Below are 17604 nucleotides of genomic sequence, written 5' to 3' on the forward strand. Positions count from 1 at the left end.
GACGGTGAAATCAGCTCGTTTTTGCACAATATTCAAGATCGTGATGTGATTTACAAAAAAAAAAAAAAAAAGAGCAATCTTTGAAATGAGGCCTAACAGCTATACGGGCCACGGATGTTTACTGAATCCTTTTCCAGTCATGGTCTAAAGTTATATTATCTAATAACTGTTTCATGAGGATATTTTAGAGGTTGGTGAAGAGAGATGTAACCAGTCTCAACTTAATATTTCATATGAGCCATTGTAATGCATACAGTACCTCAAACCATAATGATGTTTGTTGTTTGAATTATGAGTCAGTTCTAGTAGTTAGAACCGACTCAAGTGGTTGTAATATTAATATATATGTGTAGGTATGTATGGCACAATATATTGTATTACATTACTATATTAACCAGGAACTCAGTTGAACTGTCCAAGCCAGCTGAATTCTAACATATCAAAGGTACAGAAGACCCTTTGATGTGTTAACCTTATGCAAGACTACCTAAGTGTGTGTGAGGTATGGCCTGCTAACCTCAAAGGATAAATTGCTTACATACATAAGGAAGTATTTATTGATGGTAATTAGACTTAAGGGGGTATTCATTCAGGGAAACATTTGGTTGACCTGGAAGAACCCCTCCCTCCAGTATGAGACCAGTATTTGAGACATACAAGCTGGCATTCAGTCAGTCTTGTCACTGAGTATATTCTCTATATAGGTCTAGGGAAAGATGAAACTTTGAATTACTCTGTTGGATATGTATCATCTGTGGAATTTGGACTTTGTTCTGTATTGGAAATCAAATAAATGCACTCTCTGGAGAGCCTGGTGTGTTGCTGCGGGACAATATAATGTACAGTCATCATACTAACGCCTAAATATAAATTATCTAACCGGACTCCACTATACACATTTATATCACTACAGGGACCACAACCCAAATAGTGGGGAAATATAGCTGCAATCTGGGACCCATCCCTGCCCTCCTGTACAACCTCCCTATGTTTCATCTCTTCATAAAGTATCAATGTTTAGGTATTGAACCTGATAATGTTAATTTGTTATGTTTTCTAATATATTATCCATACACTGTATCTGATATTGTATTTTTATATAATCTTTATCCATATTCTGATGAAAGGGAGACAGTACATGTTCTGAAATGCGTTGATTATCAATAAATAGATAAAAAGATATATTGTATACATAAAAGGTTTACAATATTGTTCCAAGACAAGTCAACACACATTTATATTCTGAATGATCTTTATTAAGATAGTGATATTTGATAACAACATTTAACACAGATTAATGCAAAATAACATTACTGACTTTAGCGCAACTGCTGTGATTTCTGACTGCCATTAGTAGCTCAATGATTAATTCTATTTGCTGCCTGTAGTTTCTTTATAAGATTTGCACACTGAGATGAATGCTATTGTCTTCAGTCATCTACTTCCCTTTGCGTCCTACAATGAATATAATAGCTTTATAATCAGCGACATCGCTGACATTGCGTCTCCTCTGCACTGCACAGTAATCAATGACTAAACCCACCTTACCAAAGGCGTTTTTCACAAACTCCTCATTATATTTAAAACAATGGAATCGTTGTGCTCCAGCAGTCCAGTAAGTTTGATCTAATGACTCAATAAGTATTAGTTGGCCTCCGGGTTTTAGCAGTTTTATTATCTTCTCCAGATTCTTCATGTATTCATCTTCATTTTTACTGATAACTTCCAGTATCCACGCACTGATAATACAATCAGCAAGTGGTAGTAGCACCGGGGAAGTTATGTTTTCCTGTTCAAAAGTACATTTCAAAATCTGCATGATGGACGACCTTAGGCGCATTTCTTTTTCCTGAAGTTGATCTCTAAAAAAAACAAAAAAAAATAATATGGACATTACAGGAAAGATTTCAATATACAGTGATATGGTGTGATAAAAATTTGGTTAAGACTGTAATTTGGCAAGTTAAAATAAAATTGACCTATTAGTATAGCACTACCCCCGTAAGATTTGCTAATGGCAGGGTTCCCCACTACTGCACAGCCATTCACACAGCATTTCCTTCTTGTATCCAGACACAGTGATCAGACCTTTGGCTTGTTTTTTTGTTAAGCAAATGTAAACATAGTGGGCCAGATTCAGATACATTGGTGCATATTTATGCCGGCGTAGCGTATCTTATTTACACTACGCCGGACCAGTGCTGAGAGGCATGTACTGTATTCAGAAATATATTACTCACCAAGATGCGCCAGCGTAACGTATTTTCGACGGCGTAGGGCAGCGTAAGTGGGAGTCACCCCATGCAAATGATGGTCCGACCGTGTCGCATTGATTTACGTTGGGCGTATCTTAAACGGCGCATGCGCTGTGACGTGGACGGATTGACTGCACCCATCTGCGCATGCTCACAACTACGCCCGGCATAACTCCTAAGATACGCCGGCCCAACGCCTACACCCAGTGCATAAATACGCCCAGACATGCGCCCGTCAAGTGCAAAAGTACACAAGCATTTTTTAGGACTGCTAGTACTTTTGTATTTTTTTGTCAGTGGCTAAGACTCGGAGGAAGCTAAATTACTCCCCTGAGGAGAAGGCTCTTATTATTGAGGGCCTCAATAAGTATGGGGCGTGCCTCTATGGGGCACAGACTGGCACTACCAGCAAGGTGGAGAAAGATAGGATCCTGCTGGAAATAACCACCCAGGTGAATGTCCCTGGCATTGCGGCTCGGACCACCAGGGATATTACAAAAAAAATGAACGATCTGCGGCGTCTGGTTAAAGAGAACCTGGGCAAGATCCGTAGACATGCCAGTGGCACAGGAGATGAACCAGCCACCAACATTTCCCTCACTGCTGATGATCTGATCATTGCCAGGTGCCTGGAGATGGAGATGGTGGAGGGCCTGGAGGGCTTTGATTCGGTCGATCAGCCCTTGTGGACAGGTAAGTGTGTTTTATCTTCTCTCTGGTGTGTAGCATGTGTGGGAGGCAAGGGAACATGTGACAAGTGTGTGGGTCCACCAACATGTGAATGTTTTGTGTCATCCACAGATGTCCAAGAGGTAGCTGGGCCGTCGTCGGCTGCTGGGCGACCGACCCCATCCCTGGCCGAGAGTGTCCCCTCCTCACCTGTAGAGGAAGTGGAAGAGGAGCAGGTCACTATTGAGGAAGGGTTCTTTATAGTGGAGGAGACCCACATACCTGTTCCCTCCCCAACCTCAACCCCCATTAGGGATAGCCCCTCAAGGGCCACCCCCCCCATCAGGGATAGCCCCTCAAGGGCCACCCCATCCAGCCTGCCCCCAAGCCTTTCCTGCCCCAAGGAAGGCTACCCATAAAACAAGGGGTGTCCCAGAGGCATTGGAGGAGAATTTGGCGAGGGACCAGGCCCGCCAAACCCACCATGTCTGCCTTAGTGGGGGACCTGCACCATGTTGCAGAGAGCCTGGCCTCCTCGGCTCAGACCCAGGCTGCCTGTACGCTATCTGTGCAGCAGGCCCTCACCCAGCAGGCGGTCATAATGTTGCCTTCAATGAGAGCCTGCAGGACGTGAGTGCCAATTGTACAGGGATTCTCACATGTCTGGGGGAACTGCAGGCCACCACATCAGGCCTTGTAACGGAGGTCCGGAGCCTGGCAGAGGCAGTCTAGGCCAATACAGCTGCCATGCAGGTGGAGGGGAGGAGCCTGGCAGCTGCCGTACAAGAGGAGAGGAGGCAGACACGGCGCCACCTGCGCAATACCACCACCCGCCAGCTGCGGATGCAGGTGGTGACAAACACTTACCTCCACCGCATTGCCCTGGCATTGGAGGGCAGCCTGGCAGCCAGGGAGAGACTTGGGGATGTACCTCCACCACACAACCGCCCCCACCTGAGGCTCCCCCCAGGCAACTGCAGACCAGGAGCCTAGGCACTAGGCACAGCCCACACCAGGGCAGATGATTTTTTTTTTTGCTTTTCTTTTCTGCTCAAATGATGAGTTTTTTTGTTTAATTTTTATACTCAGGTGATGAGTGTTTTTATTATTTTCACTCAGATTATGAGTATTTTTTGGTTTAATATCCCTGCACACGGTCAGGAGTGCAGGCTACAGTGTGACTGGTGTGTGAATGTGGGGGTGACACTCCTGCCAGTAAGGGGTGTCACCCTGGCTTGTTGGGGAGAATTTATCCCCACGGCCGTGTGAATGTGGTATGAATGGACAGCAACATACTTGGAGCCTTGGCGTGGCATTGCTGCTCCCAAATCTTGAAGGGTGGACTTGGGCTAATCCAATGTGATGTGGATATAGGGTGTGTGCTAGGGACCACAGTGGTGTGCATGCGTGCATTCTCCTTGTGTCATGATGAATGTGTGTGTTTAACTTGTAAAGATGCGTTCCACAAGGTATCTCCTGACTGCTGATCCCTCAGCAGACGGGGTTGCCTAGGGCAGGGGGACACTTTGGGGTTCGGGGGTCAGGTCTTCACGTAGGGCAATCTCCAGGCCCTTTCTCATGGCGTAGTTGTGCAGAATGCAACATGCACCGATGATCTGGCACACAAAGTTTGGGGAATACAACAGGGTCCCCCCTGATTTATCCAGGCATCGGAAACGGGACTTCAGGATGCCAAATGTGCGTTCCACCACTGCACGGGTACGTACAGTACAGACCAAAAGTTTGGACACACCTTCTCATTTAAAGAGTTTTCTTTATTTTCATGACTATGAAAATTGTAGATTCACACTGAAGGCATCAAACTATGAATTAACACATGTGGAATTATACATAACAAAAAGTGTGATACAACTGAAAATATATTTCATATTCTAGGTTCTTCAAAGTAGCCACCTTTTGCAGCAGACACAGCTCTAGAACTGTTAGGAGGAGACTGTGTGAATCAGGCCTTCATGGTAGAATATCTGCTAGGAAACCACTGCTAAAGAAAGGCAACAAGCAGAAGAGACTTGTTTGGGCTAAAAAACACACGGAATGGACATTAGACCAGTGGAAATCTGTGCTTTGGTCTGATGAGTCCAAACTTGAGATCTTTGGTTCCAACCCCCGTGTCTTTGTGCGATGCAGAAAAGGTGAACGGATGGACTCTACATGCCTGGTTCCCACCGTGAAGCATGGAGGAGGAGGTGTGATGGTGTGGGGGTGCTTTGCTGGTGACACTGTTGGGGATTTAATCAAAATTGAAGGCATACTGAACCAGCATGGCTACCACAGCATCTTGCAGCGGCATGCTATTCCATCCGGTTTGCGTTTAGTTGGACCATCATTTATTTTTCAACAGGACAATGACCCCAAACACACCTCCAGGCTGTGTAAGGGCTATTTGACCAAGAAGGAGAGTGATGGGGTGCTGCGCCAGGTGACTACCTCTTGAAGCTCATCAAGAGAATGCCAAGAGTGTGCCAAGCAGTAATCAAAGCAAAAGGTGGCTACTTTGAAGAACCTAGAATATAAAATATATTTTCAGTTGTTTCCTACTTTTTTGTTATGTATAATTCCACATGTGCTAATTCATAGTTTTGATGCCTTCAGTGTGAATCTACAATTTTCATAGTCATGAAAATAAAGAAAACCCTTTGAATGAGAAGGTGTGTCCAAACTTTTGGTCTGTACTGTATGTGTGCATCATTGTATTTGCTCTCTCCTCTGGTTTGGGGGTTCCGGAATGGAGTCATGAGATGGGGTCCAAGTGCATATGCAGAGTCACCTGGAAGGGAAAAGACAGGAGGATGTTAGCCGTGCATGTGCCCCTCGTGATGTCTGCATCATGGGGTCGGACAGTCATGCCTGACTCCCATGTCACTCACCAACCAGCCATCTGTTCCCGTACACGTTCTGTTCAAAATCCGTTGGGATGGTGCTTTGACGGTATATGTAGCTGTCCTGGCTGGCCCCTGGGTGTTTGGCACGGACGTGCCATATGAGGCATTGGGCATCGACTATTGCCTGTACGTTGATGGAATGCCAGTGCTTCCGATTGCGGTATATGTGCTCTGTGGCACAGGGGGCCGTAGTGCCACATGTGTGCAATCAATGGCCCCCACGGTGCGTGGGAATCCTGCAATTCTGACAAAATCCACCATTGCCTTATTCCGCAGGTGCTCCTGGGTGGGTCTGATGATGTGGTTGGTCATGCGTCTGAGGATTGCGGGGACGACCTGGTGCACACATCTGCTCATGCTGGTTTGTGACATCCCAGCCAAAACTCCACTTGTACGCTGAAAAGATCCACTGGCGAGGAAATGCAGTGTTGCCAGGACCTTGACCAGTGGCTGCACTGCATGTGAGCGGTGTGTCTGGCTGGTGATGTCATCATGCATGGTTGTGGCTAATTCCAGGATGGCATCAGTGTTGAATCTGAAGATAAGATACACCTCCGAATCCCCCATGCCAAAGATGTTCATGCGCGTTCGGTATATCCTCTCCTGTGCCCTCCTCCTTCTTTGCACCTGGGCACACACTAGTAGTGCTATGACCATGCCTGCCCCTGGCATGTTGGCATACGGATGTGTTGTCCTGCAAGTGTGGTTGCTCAGCTCGTCCGTAACGGTGCTGCTGAAGCTGCTCTCCAGCTGACCTGCACACGTCTGGTGCAAAGTTACCCCTGCTTTATGAGGGGTAACTTTAGGCCGGACGTACAGCTTACGCGCACCGCGCGTAGCCTGCGTCGGGCGTACGTACGTACGTACGTTCGGGAATCGGCGTATCTCCCTCATTTGCATATTTGAATACAAAATCAATGTGAGCGCCAGATGCGCCCAGCGTAAATATGCGCCCACGCTACGGCGGCGTAGAAAAGTTACGTCGGTCGGAAGAAGCCTATTTTCAGGCGTATCTGGTTCTGTGGGTACGGCGCATAGATATGCCGGCGTATATATACACTTACGCCGCGCATCTCGAGATACGCCGGCGTAACTTCTTTGAGAATCTGGGCCTGATTATTTATTTATGTCATGGTCTTACCTCTTTGCAGGCTTCTCTTCACTGACATGTGCTGGCAGCCATCTTGCTTCATGGGGTTCTTGTAACCTGCCTCACCCTGCAGCTCCTCCCTCCCACTGGGAGGAGCTGACTGCTCAGCATATATATATATCACGGCAGCTGCAGCATTTCCTTGCTTGGGCCTTTCGTCTGATACCTCATCCATGATCGTGCTGCTTGCTCCTGGTGACCAACCCGGCTACGGACGTTCCTTCTGGTTCCTGATTCCCGGCTTTGTTTCACCCCGTCTCTGGCTACAGACTCCGGCTTGGCTGACTCCCATCCCTGGCTATCGACCCTGGCTTTGTTGGACGACTCTTCTGGCAGTTTCGATCGTTTGATCTTGCTGTTTGATTTTCAATAAAATCCCCTTATTCATTTATTTGTGTTGTACGTCTGATTCATGCTTCCATGACATTAGGCCCAAGCCATGAATCCTGACGGTACAGGGCCATCCACGCTACCCATGCTGGTTGCCAGACTTGATCAGCAGGATCGCCTGCTGGGTCAGTTCGCTCAGGTGTTGCAAACCCTGCTTGCACGCACTGCTCATCTCGCTCCTGTTGCTGATAGGCCGGTTGTCGCTCCTGTTTTCGCTCCTACTGCCGCTCCGGTTGTTGCGCCAGAGTCTACCCCGGCACCCGTTGTTGCGCCTGCGGTGTCGCGGGGAATGACCGGTTCTGCCCCCCTCCCACATCGCTTTGGGGGTGAGCCAACTCAGTGTCGTAGCTTCCTTAACCAAGTGGACATTTATTTCGAGTTGCTGCCACATGCTTTCCCTACTGAGAGATCGAAGGTGGGCTTCCTGATCTCGCTGCTCTCTGACAAGGCCTTGGCCTGGGTAAGTCCCTTATGGGAGGACAATAATCCGGTGGTTGCTGAGTTTTCCGGTTTTGTTGCTTCTCTTCAGAGGGCTTTCGATGTGCCGGCTTGCTCTGCCTCTGCTGCGAAGCTCCTCATGTCCATCAGACAGGGTTCACGATCGGTAGCCGAATACGCCATTGAGTTTCGTACCCTGGCAGCAGAGGTGGGCTGGAATAATGAGGCCCTGGTGGCAGCCTTCTCCCATGGTCTCTCTGACACCCTGAAAGATGAGATTGTGGCTAAGGACCTACCCGTGGAGCTCGAGGCTCTCATTTCTTTCCTGATATTGATTGACACCAGACTCAGGGAGAGACCTTCCTTTAAGGAGAGCCTGCGGAGGCCTCCCAGCAGATTGGCGCCTACGTTTGCTGTCCCACCCGTGCCTCCCTCTCCTCCCACGCCTCCTGGGGTTGACGTGTCTGGGGGTGAGCCCATGCAGCTGGGGTTTGCTCGCCTGTCTGAGGGGGAGAGGGCACTTCAGAGACGTGAGGGTCGTTGCATGTACTGCGGTCTCAGTGGGCATTTTCGGTTGTCATGTCCGAACCGTCCGGGAAACGCTCGCACCTGAGATCCTGTCGGGGACAGATCTTGGGTGGAGTTTCTTCATCCCCGGTTTCCCGTGTTAATAAACCACTGCTCACCATTGTCCTCTCCTGGGCCGGGGGCTCGGTGGCGGCCCAGGCGTTGGTGGATTCTGGTGCTGGTGGTCTTTTCATCGACAGTAGATTTGCTGCCGCAAACTCCATTCCTCTGCAGGCTCGAGCTTCTCCGCTGGTTCTTGAGGCGATTGACGGCAGACCCCTTCAGCCACCGCAGGTGACTCATGAGACCCTTCCAGTGGAGATAGCCATTGGGGCCGTTCACAGGGAGTCGGTCTGCCTTTAAGTCATTTCGTCTCCTCACTACTCGGTGGTCTTGGGGTACCCCTGGCTCCAGAGGCATAATCCGACTTTCAATTGGAGATCGGCTGAGATCCTCTCGTGGTCCCCACAGTGTGGGGCTAGTTGCATCCATGGGCCTGTCAAGGTGTTGTGTGCCTCCTCGGACTCCGTGTTGCCCTCTGAATACAGGGAGTACCTAGATGTATTCGATAAGGTGCGCGCTGGTGCCCTGCCTCCGCACCGCCCATACGATTGTGCCATAGATTTACAACCTGGTGCCATTGCTCCTCGTGGCAGGGTATATCCACTGTCAGTTCCTGAGAATGAAGCCATGGAGGGGTACGTGAGGGAGGAGCTTTCTCGGGGGCACATTCGCAAATCCTCTTACCCAGCGGGGGCTGGATTTTTCTTTGTAAAGAAGAAGGGCGGAGAATTGAGGCCGTGCATCGACTATAGGGGCCTAAATCGCATCACGATTAAGAATGCATACCCGATTCCGTTGATTTCCGTCTCAAGGGGGCAACGGTCTTTACCAAACTCGACCTGAGGGCTGCGTACAACCTTGTAAGGATCAGGAAGGGTGATAAGTGGAAGACCGCGTTCAACACCAGGACCGGTCATTAGGAATCCCTGGTTATGCCCTTTGGGTTGTGCAATGCGCCCACAGTCTTTCATGAATTTATCAATGATGTTTTTCGTGACCTGTTGCAGCAGTGTGTAGTGGTCTATTTGGATGATATCTTGGTATATTCCGAATCCATGGAGGTCCACATTCTGGATGTCAAGCGAGTGTTGCAACGGTTACGAGAGAACAAGCTTTTCTGTAAGCTTGAGAAATGCGAATTTCACCGGTCCCAGGTAACCTTCCTGGGTTACATCATTTCCGCGGAGGGGTTCTCCATGGACCCTGAGAAGGTTTCGGCAGTCCTACAGTGGCCACAGCCCACTGGTCTTCGTTCCCTGCAGCGCTTTTTGGGCTTCACCAATTATTACCGGAAGTTCATCAGGGACTTCTCCATGCTGGCCAAGCCTCTCACGGATCTGACCAGGAAGGGCAGTAATCCCCATGATTGGCCGTCCGAGGCCATCCTGGCTTTTGAGGCTCTAAAATCAGCCTTTGCTTCGGCTCCAATACTGTTTCATCCCAATCCTGGGTTGCTCTTCGTCCTTGAGGTGGATGCCTCTGAGACGGGAGTAGGCGCCCTTCTGTCTCAGCGTCAGACACCAGAGGGACCCCTGCTTCCATGTGGGTTCTACTCCAGGAAACTGTCTCCTGCGGAATGCAACTACCAGATTGGTGACAGAGAGCTGTTAGCTATCGTGCAGGCTCTCAAAGAATGGAGGCACTTGCTCGAGGGTTCTGTGGTTCCGGTTCTCATCCTGACCGACCACAAGAATCTGACGTACCTTTTTGAGGCCAAGAGATTAACACCCCGTCAGGCCAGATGGGCTCTGTTCCTGTCACGCTTTAATTACGTGGTCTCCTACTTACCCGGTTCCAAGAACGTCAGGGCGGATGCCTTATCACGTCAATACTCCGAGCTTATCACGTCAATACCTCTTTGCAGGCTTCTCTTCACTGACATGTGCTGGCAGCCATCTTGCTTCATGGGGTTTTTGTAACCTGCCTCACCCTGCGGCTCAGCATATATATATCACGGCAGCTGCAGCATTTCCTTGCTTGGGCCTTTCGTCTGATACCTCATCCATGATCGTGCTGCTTGCTCCTGGTGACCAACCCGGCTACGGACGTTCCTTCTGGTTCCTGATTCCTGGCTTCGTTTCACCCCGTCTCTGGCTACAGACTACGGCTTGGCTGACTCCCATCCCTGGCTATCGACCCTGGCTTTGTTGGACGACTCTTCTGGCAGTTTTGATCGTCAGCGTGGACTTTGATCTTGCTGTTTGATTTTCAATAAAATCGCCTTATTCATTTATTTGTGTTGTACGTCTGATTCATGCTTCCATGACAATTTAGTTATAGAAAATAACAGAATAGTATAGAAAAAAACAATAGAATACAATAGTACAGAACAGATATAACCATCTTCCGAAATTCTAATTTAGAATAAAATAGAAAAGAATTGAATAGAAAAAAAAATAGAAAAAGAATAGAATAAAAAAAACACTAGAATAGAATAGAAAGAATATAACCATTTCCCAAAATTCAAATAGAATCAATTCAAGCTGCTGTCTACCAGTTAAATCTAGAGAGAGCTGGAACTGCCCAACTCCAAGGCATCGCTGATCTAAGTTCTAAATATAAATTACAGATCGAGCTACATCCAATCAAATATTATCCAAACTTCAACCTGCTCCCACCCCCATTCTAAGCCCTATATTAACTACCCTGTAAAGGAAGATGTCTATACTTACCTATTCTGAAGGTGCTCTGGTCCAGTCACATGATTACTCAGCAGCTGGCTTCAGTGAAGATGCGAGATCGCTGACAACGGCTGCAATGCCTGAGTGACATTACCCATAGGCTTCACAAAAGTGGAAAAAGGTCTGTTTGGCCGCACATGCAATAAAATCACCTTTATTTAGACACTTTCCGAATAGACACTCCACATTGTACAATCGGGGGAAAATGGCACACCAGCTAGTGCTATTTTTCCTCAATTGTACATTGTGGAGTGTCTATTTGGAATGTTTCTAAATAAAGGTGATTTTATCCGATGTGCCAACCAGACCCTTTTCCTCTACTGTGAAGCCTGTAATGAACAGAGGTAGTGTGCAGTGCAGGTGGTTCTGGTGGAAACCGACCTTGAGCGGTGATTACTTGTCACCCATAGGCTTACTATGGGGCATTTGTAGTCAGTTAACTCTCCAATACACTGAAGCCTGCGCTGGGAGCCGATCATGTGACCAGACCGGATGGGGCCTTTAGAATAGGTAAGTATAGACATTTTTACTTTACAGTGTAGTTAGTTTAGGGCAGTTATGGTGAACCTTCGCACCCCAGATGTTTTGGAACTATGTTTCCCTATACTGCAGAGTGCATGAGCATCATGGGAAATGCAGTTCTAAAACATCTGGGGTGCCAAGGTTCGCCATCACTGGTATAGGTCTTAGAATGGGGGTGCAAGCAGGGTTACGTTTAGATAGGATGTGACTGGACTTCTACTTTAAACATTGTGAATAGTCTTATTGCAGCACAGTAGATAGGGAGAGCCTGGATACAAATATTATAAAGAGCTGAGAGCTCCATCTGATGGATGAAAACTTTGAACTTTTCAAATGCAATATTTCAAAGTTACCTGACTAAAAACATGAAAAAAAGGTTATATTTTAAATAACTTAATAAATGAAATATACTCAAAAACAATTAAAGTTGCCTTTAAAGAAATAATCTTCTGCAACCTAAAATTTAAAAATAAGAAAGTGATAAAACATTAGGGGATAAGTCACCTCGTTCCTTCTAACTCAGCTGCGGCTGATGATGTATGCGACCAATCATATGCTCCGGTACGGTCATGTAGCCATCTACTCAGTTCCATGATACATTTCTCTTGGAATTTTAATATGATAATTTTTTTGAAGAAATTGGAGGCGGAATAAAGATGGTGAATGAAGGAACCAATGCTGATGTCAATCAAAAACTTACCCTCAATTCGACCTGGAGGAATATTACAGATTCAGTTATTTTACCCAAAACGATTTTCACTGCCAACAAATTTCACCTTTTTATTACAGTTGGCATCTAATGACACTGCTAGGTGAATATAGCTTTATAAAATTGTTCCCAACCAATATAGGATATGGCCCAGCCACCATTATATGTCACATTATCCTCCATATATGAATTACAGTAAGACCCAGATCAGCAAGGAGCTGAGAAAGGGTAAGGTGAGTATAAAGGGGGCAGAGCAGTGTTGCCAACAGTCAGTATTTTCTCCTGTCAGTAAATGCCAGTGACAGGAAAAGGTTGCCAGTAAAAAATATGGCTGTGACGCTTGGTTCGCAGTTCTGGTTCGAAGCCAGCCGAGGCCATCCAAGTGCCTGCTACAATGTGTTTTGGCAGGGCTGGCGGAGGCAGCGCTTCAACGTGTTGTGTGATGTCATGGTGCAAATGAGCCAAACGGAGTATCAAGAGCCTCGTGTGCGGGTCTTCAGGATGGCAGCAAGGCAAGAAGGGAGCACCTTGACATGGAGAGAGACTGTCACTGTGACTCAGGAGGGGACATGTCGTGTCGGTGTGGTGTCATCATCATCTGTGCTGCTGTCAGTGTCACTGTGAGAGTAAATTTCATGTGTGTGCCTGCCCATTCAAATTTCTTGAACTTCTGAGTCCTGTCCCTGAGCTATACACTTTATCGAGACTAAAATAAGAAATGTTTTTGCTAACTGATTCACACATTCATTCGATTTCAATTGCAACTTTACAGTGCAACTTTGATGTGATTTTGATGCAACTTTGGACGAGTGTACCTTTGTTGCAACTTTGGTTTTGACCATGTGACTGTGTGTGCTCTGAGGGTTTACATTGAAGTCTATGGTTCTCATGTCGCATGAAAGTCGGACTAAAGTCTGGCAACAAATGTTCGCTATGAGCTTTTGGTCGGATATTCCGAACGCGTGTAGGCTCCATCGGACATTTGCTGTCGGAATTTCGGAAAACAAATGATTGAGGGCTGGTTCTCAATTTTTCCGACAACAAAAGTTCTTGTTGGAATTCCGATCATTTGTAGTCAATGCTCGGAATCAATTTGACGCATGCTCGGAATCATGAATCACTTTTCTTGGCTCGTTGTAGTGTTGTACGTCACCGCGTTCTTGGTGATCGGAATTTCCGACAACATTTGTTTGACCGTGGGTATGCAAGACAAGTTTGAGCGAACAATCCGTCGGGAAAAAATCCACTGTTTTGTTGTCGGAATGTCCGATCGTGTGTATGAGGCATAAAAGTTGCTGTGACTTTAAGTCACACAGATATAAACGGTACTCATTGAAAAACATGGGGTCCAACTTGTCATGTGACTTTGGGGTTCAAAGTCACATCACAAGTCGTACAAGTGTAAATGGAGCCTCAAAGATAGAAAACAAGTATGACAATGTTTATGAATTGACCTTTTGCAAGCAAATATATACAAAGTGATAATATAATGACTAATGCCGCGTACAGACGGTCGTTTTTTGTGATGAAAAAAAACAACGTTTTTAAAAACGTCATTTAAAATGACCGTGTGTGGGGAAAATGTTGTTTTATGTCTTCTGAAAAACGACAAAAAAAAAAATTGGAGCATGCTTCAATTTTTTGTGTCGTTTTTCAAAACGTCGTTTTTTGTGTCATTTAAAATGATAGTGTGTGGGTAAAACAACGTTTAAAACAACGTTTTTAAACCCGCGCATGCTCAGAAGCAAGTTATGACTCAAGCTTGAATGGAACAGAGTGCCGTCGTACGTGCTGAACATAACCGCGCTTTGCTAGAGCATTTTGAAAAAACGATGGTGTGTAGGCAACGTCGTTTTTTAAAATGAAGTTTAAAAAACTTTGTTTTGTTTCATGATAAAAAACATTGTTTTATTTCTTCATCACAAAAAACGACCGTGTGCACGCGGCATAAGAGTGACATATTCATCAGAAATAAATGATAATTTCTTATTGTCTCATCATAATGTGGTACCAGTTTATGATTCTGTTTTACAATAATCTTCTTTGGATCAGGCTGCCACTGTTGACCTCTCCATCTCAAGTTGGAGTTCTCCATCCCTTTATTGCGCCATTGGATGGAGTAAATGAGGCTTAATCTTGAAGTTGTTGTTTGCCTCCCATGGAGTTGGCACAAAAAGACAGCTTTTCACAATAAAATGTTTTTAAAAGCCCACAGGGGAAGTTTTTCAAAATATTTCTAGAATCTAACCTTGATTGGTACTTGTCTAAACCCTTATCCTGGACTTGCTTACTCCAGGAACTTTAATTATCCAAAAGTTGCTTACAAATTAAATGTAATTTTATGTACATTAGTGATATAAAATCTCAATCAAATCAATTTAAATAGTAGGTTGTGACACAACAAATTGTGGAGCAGCCCATAGTGAGGTGATAACTTTTTCTATAGAAACAGCTAAATTTCTGGGCATGAAATCGAGTTTTCCACCACAAACAGCAACAGGAAGCTGTGAGGACAGAGCTATGAGGACTAGGGATGAGCTTTATGTTCGGGTCGAACTTATGTGAGTGATATTCTTAGATTTATTAACAATATATCAATATATGCTATACATACCGTTGCTGAGCAGATAGTAAAGATTCACCATTGGAAATTTTATAATATCGTCTGCAAAGACCATGCCCTCCTTATTAGATAAATATAAATCCAGATGATCTCTAGAATCCATTCCATGTACATGATAGAGTTTAGGTGTTGTGGAATCCATCGTCCTGCAATGCTGAACTTCACCTCTTTGGTTTCTGCTTTTGACAAAACTTTAATGTTGAAGTTCTATTTATATTCAGTTAAAATAAGGTGGTTACGTTTGAATTTAATATAAGCATAAATATATTTACAAAGTAGTCATGTGAATAGTGCTGACTGACTCATGATTGTCATCTGAGTTTTCAAATGTTTAAAGGAGAAGTACAGCCAAAACTAGTTTGCTGTGCTTTTTTTATGGATCACAGAAATACAGTTCATTCTGCACTCCTGTGATCCGCTTTTAACAGACTGAAGCCCGCTGTCAGCTGATATCACAGAGCCGGACCAGGCTCAGGTAAGATTGTGAAAATAAAGTCGGGATCCGCCCACATGCCTTGACCGGCACCCGGCTCAGACTCTCAGTGTGCCACTGAGAGCCTAAGCCAGGGGTTTCTGCCCGCTCCATAGCCCAGCGCTAAAGTTTAACCCCTTGATCGCCCCCAGGTAACCCTTTCACCCCCTTTCGCCAGTGTCACTAAGCGATATTTTTTCTGATCGCCGTATTAGTGTCACTGGTGACGCTAGGTAGCCAGTTGTTTTTTTATGTTCACCGTCAGGTTTTTATAGCATGAGGTACCTCCATATATTGCCTAATAAAGGTTTTAACCCCTATTTTTTCCCCTCTAGCGTTTTGGAGCGTCGCGCTTCAGGCGACAAAACGCTCAGGTGTGAATGGGGCCTTAGGGGGGCTGCTAATATTAAGGGACTCACCCCCCAGCACTGACACTGATCCCACCATCCCCCCCGGCACTGACACTGATCCCACAATCCCCCCCGGCACTGACACTGATCCCACCACCCCCCGGCACGGACACTGATCCCATCCTCCCCCCGGACACTGATCCCATCCTCCCCCCGGGCACTGACACTGATCCCACCATCCTCTCCCACTACCCCCCCGGCACTGAGACTGATCCCACCACCCTCCACCCAGGCACTGACACTGATCCCATCCTCCCCCCCCCCGGGCACTGACACTGATCCCACCCCCCCCCCGGGCACTGACACTGATCCCACCCCCCCCCCGGGCACTGACACTGATCCCATCCTCCCCCCGGCACTGACACTGATATCCCATCCTCCCCCCGGCACTAACACTGATCCCACCCTCCCCCCGGGCACTGACACTGATCCCATCCTCCCCCCGGCACTGACACTGATCCCACCCTCCCCCCGGGCACTGACACTGATCCCATCATCCCCCCCGGCACTGACACTGATCCCATCACCCCCCGGGCACTGACACTGATCCCACCCTCCCCCCAGGCACTGACACTGATTCCATCCTCCCCCGGGCACTGACACTGATCCCATCACCCCCTGGGCACTGACACTGATCCCATCCTCCCCCCGGCACTGACACTGATCCCACCCCCCCGCCGGACACTGACACTGATCCCATCCTCTCCCCGGGCACTGACACTGACCCCATCCTCCCCCCCAGCACTGACACTGATCCCATACTCCCCTCCCAGCACTGACAATTTGTCCGTAGTCTTTACAGCACATGCGCAGGAATAATGATCAGATTTTACTACCGCGGGAGAAATACCCATGGTAGTAAAATCCAATCGTTAAGGCTCCTTTCACACTTGTGCGACTTGAAAGTCACGTTATTTTGCCATTTTTGCCGCGACTTGAAGCAATGTCTGTGTAATCTTGTGGTCTCTGCCTCAAGTCCCGTCAAAGTCGGACAAAAGTAGTACAGGGACTACTTTGAAGTCACACAGTATCTCATGCAGTATGTCCACAGTCTCTGGTAATCTTGTGCAGTATGTCCACAGTCTCTGGTAATCTTGTGCAGTATGTCCACAGTCTCTAGTAATCTTGTGCAGTATGTCCGCAGTCTCTGGTAATCTCCTGCAGTATGTCCGCAGTCTCTGGTAATTTTGTGCAGTATGTTCGCAGTCTCTGGTAATCTTGTGCAGTATGTCACAGTATCTGGTAATCTCATGCAGTGTGTCCACAGTCTCTAGTAATCTTGTGCAGTATGACCGCAGTCTCTGGTAATCTCCTGCAGTATGTCCGCAGTCTCTGGTAATCTTGTGCAGTATGTCCGCAGTCTCTAGTAATCTTGTGCAGTATGTCCGCAGTCTCTGGCAATCTTGTGCAGTATGTCCGCAGTCTCTGGTAATCTTGTGCAGTATGTCCGCAGTCTCTGGTAATTACTAACAGTGTAATTTTTTTTGTTTGTTTGCGCCGATCTGTAAGGCTGTGTTATATACCATGATGTGTGATGCTGGGGCTATATACGATGTGCTGTGATGCTGAGCTGTATACTCCTGACACTATGAGTGGAAGCAAGTGGAATACAGGGGATGGAGTGGGTGGATTTTATAAGGGGTGTGGCTTATAAGTGGGAGGGGCCAAATGTGGAGGGGCGCAAGACTTGCGCCCCCCATCCTAAAACTTCACCAGCTGCCACTGGGGTCAGTGTATGTGTCAGGTAGGTGT

At 46.9% G+C, this 17604-nt stretch overlaps 1 protein-coding gene across 1 annotated transcript; it reads right to left on the reverse strand.

The window, feature by feature from the left end:
• Positions 1-1270: 1270 nt before the first annotated feature.
• LOC120915639 (indolethylamine N-methyltransferase-like) lies at positions 1271-15147 on the reverse strand. Its single transcript, XM_040326310.1, has 3 exons — positions 14962-15147; positions 12143-12350; positions 1271-1862 (listed from the first exon to the last, which is right to left on the reverse strand). Exons 1-3 carry the CDS (start codon positions 15110-15112, stop codon positions 1439-1441), a joined length of 783 nt encoding a protein of 260 aa, XP_040182244.1. The 5' UTR covers positions 15113-15147; the 3' UTR covers positions 1271-1438.
• Between the last annotated feature and the right edge of the window lie 2457 nt (positions 15148-17604).

This window comes from Rana temporaria, chromosome 10, assembly GCF_905171775.1.
Source record: "Rana temporaria chromosome 10, aRanTem1.1, whole genome shotgun sequence".
Classification (NCBI taxonomy): Eukaryota; Metazoa; Chordata; class Amphibia; order Anura; family Ranidae; genus Rana; species Rana temporaria.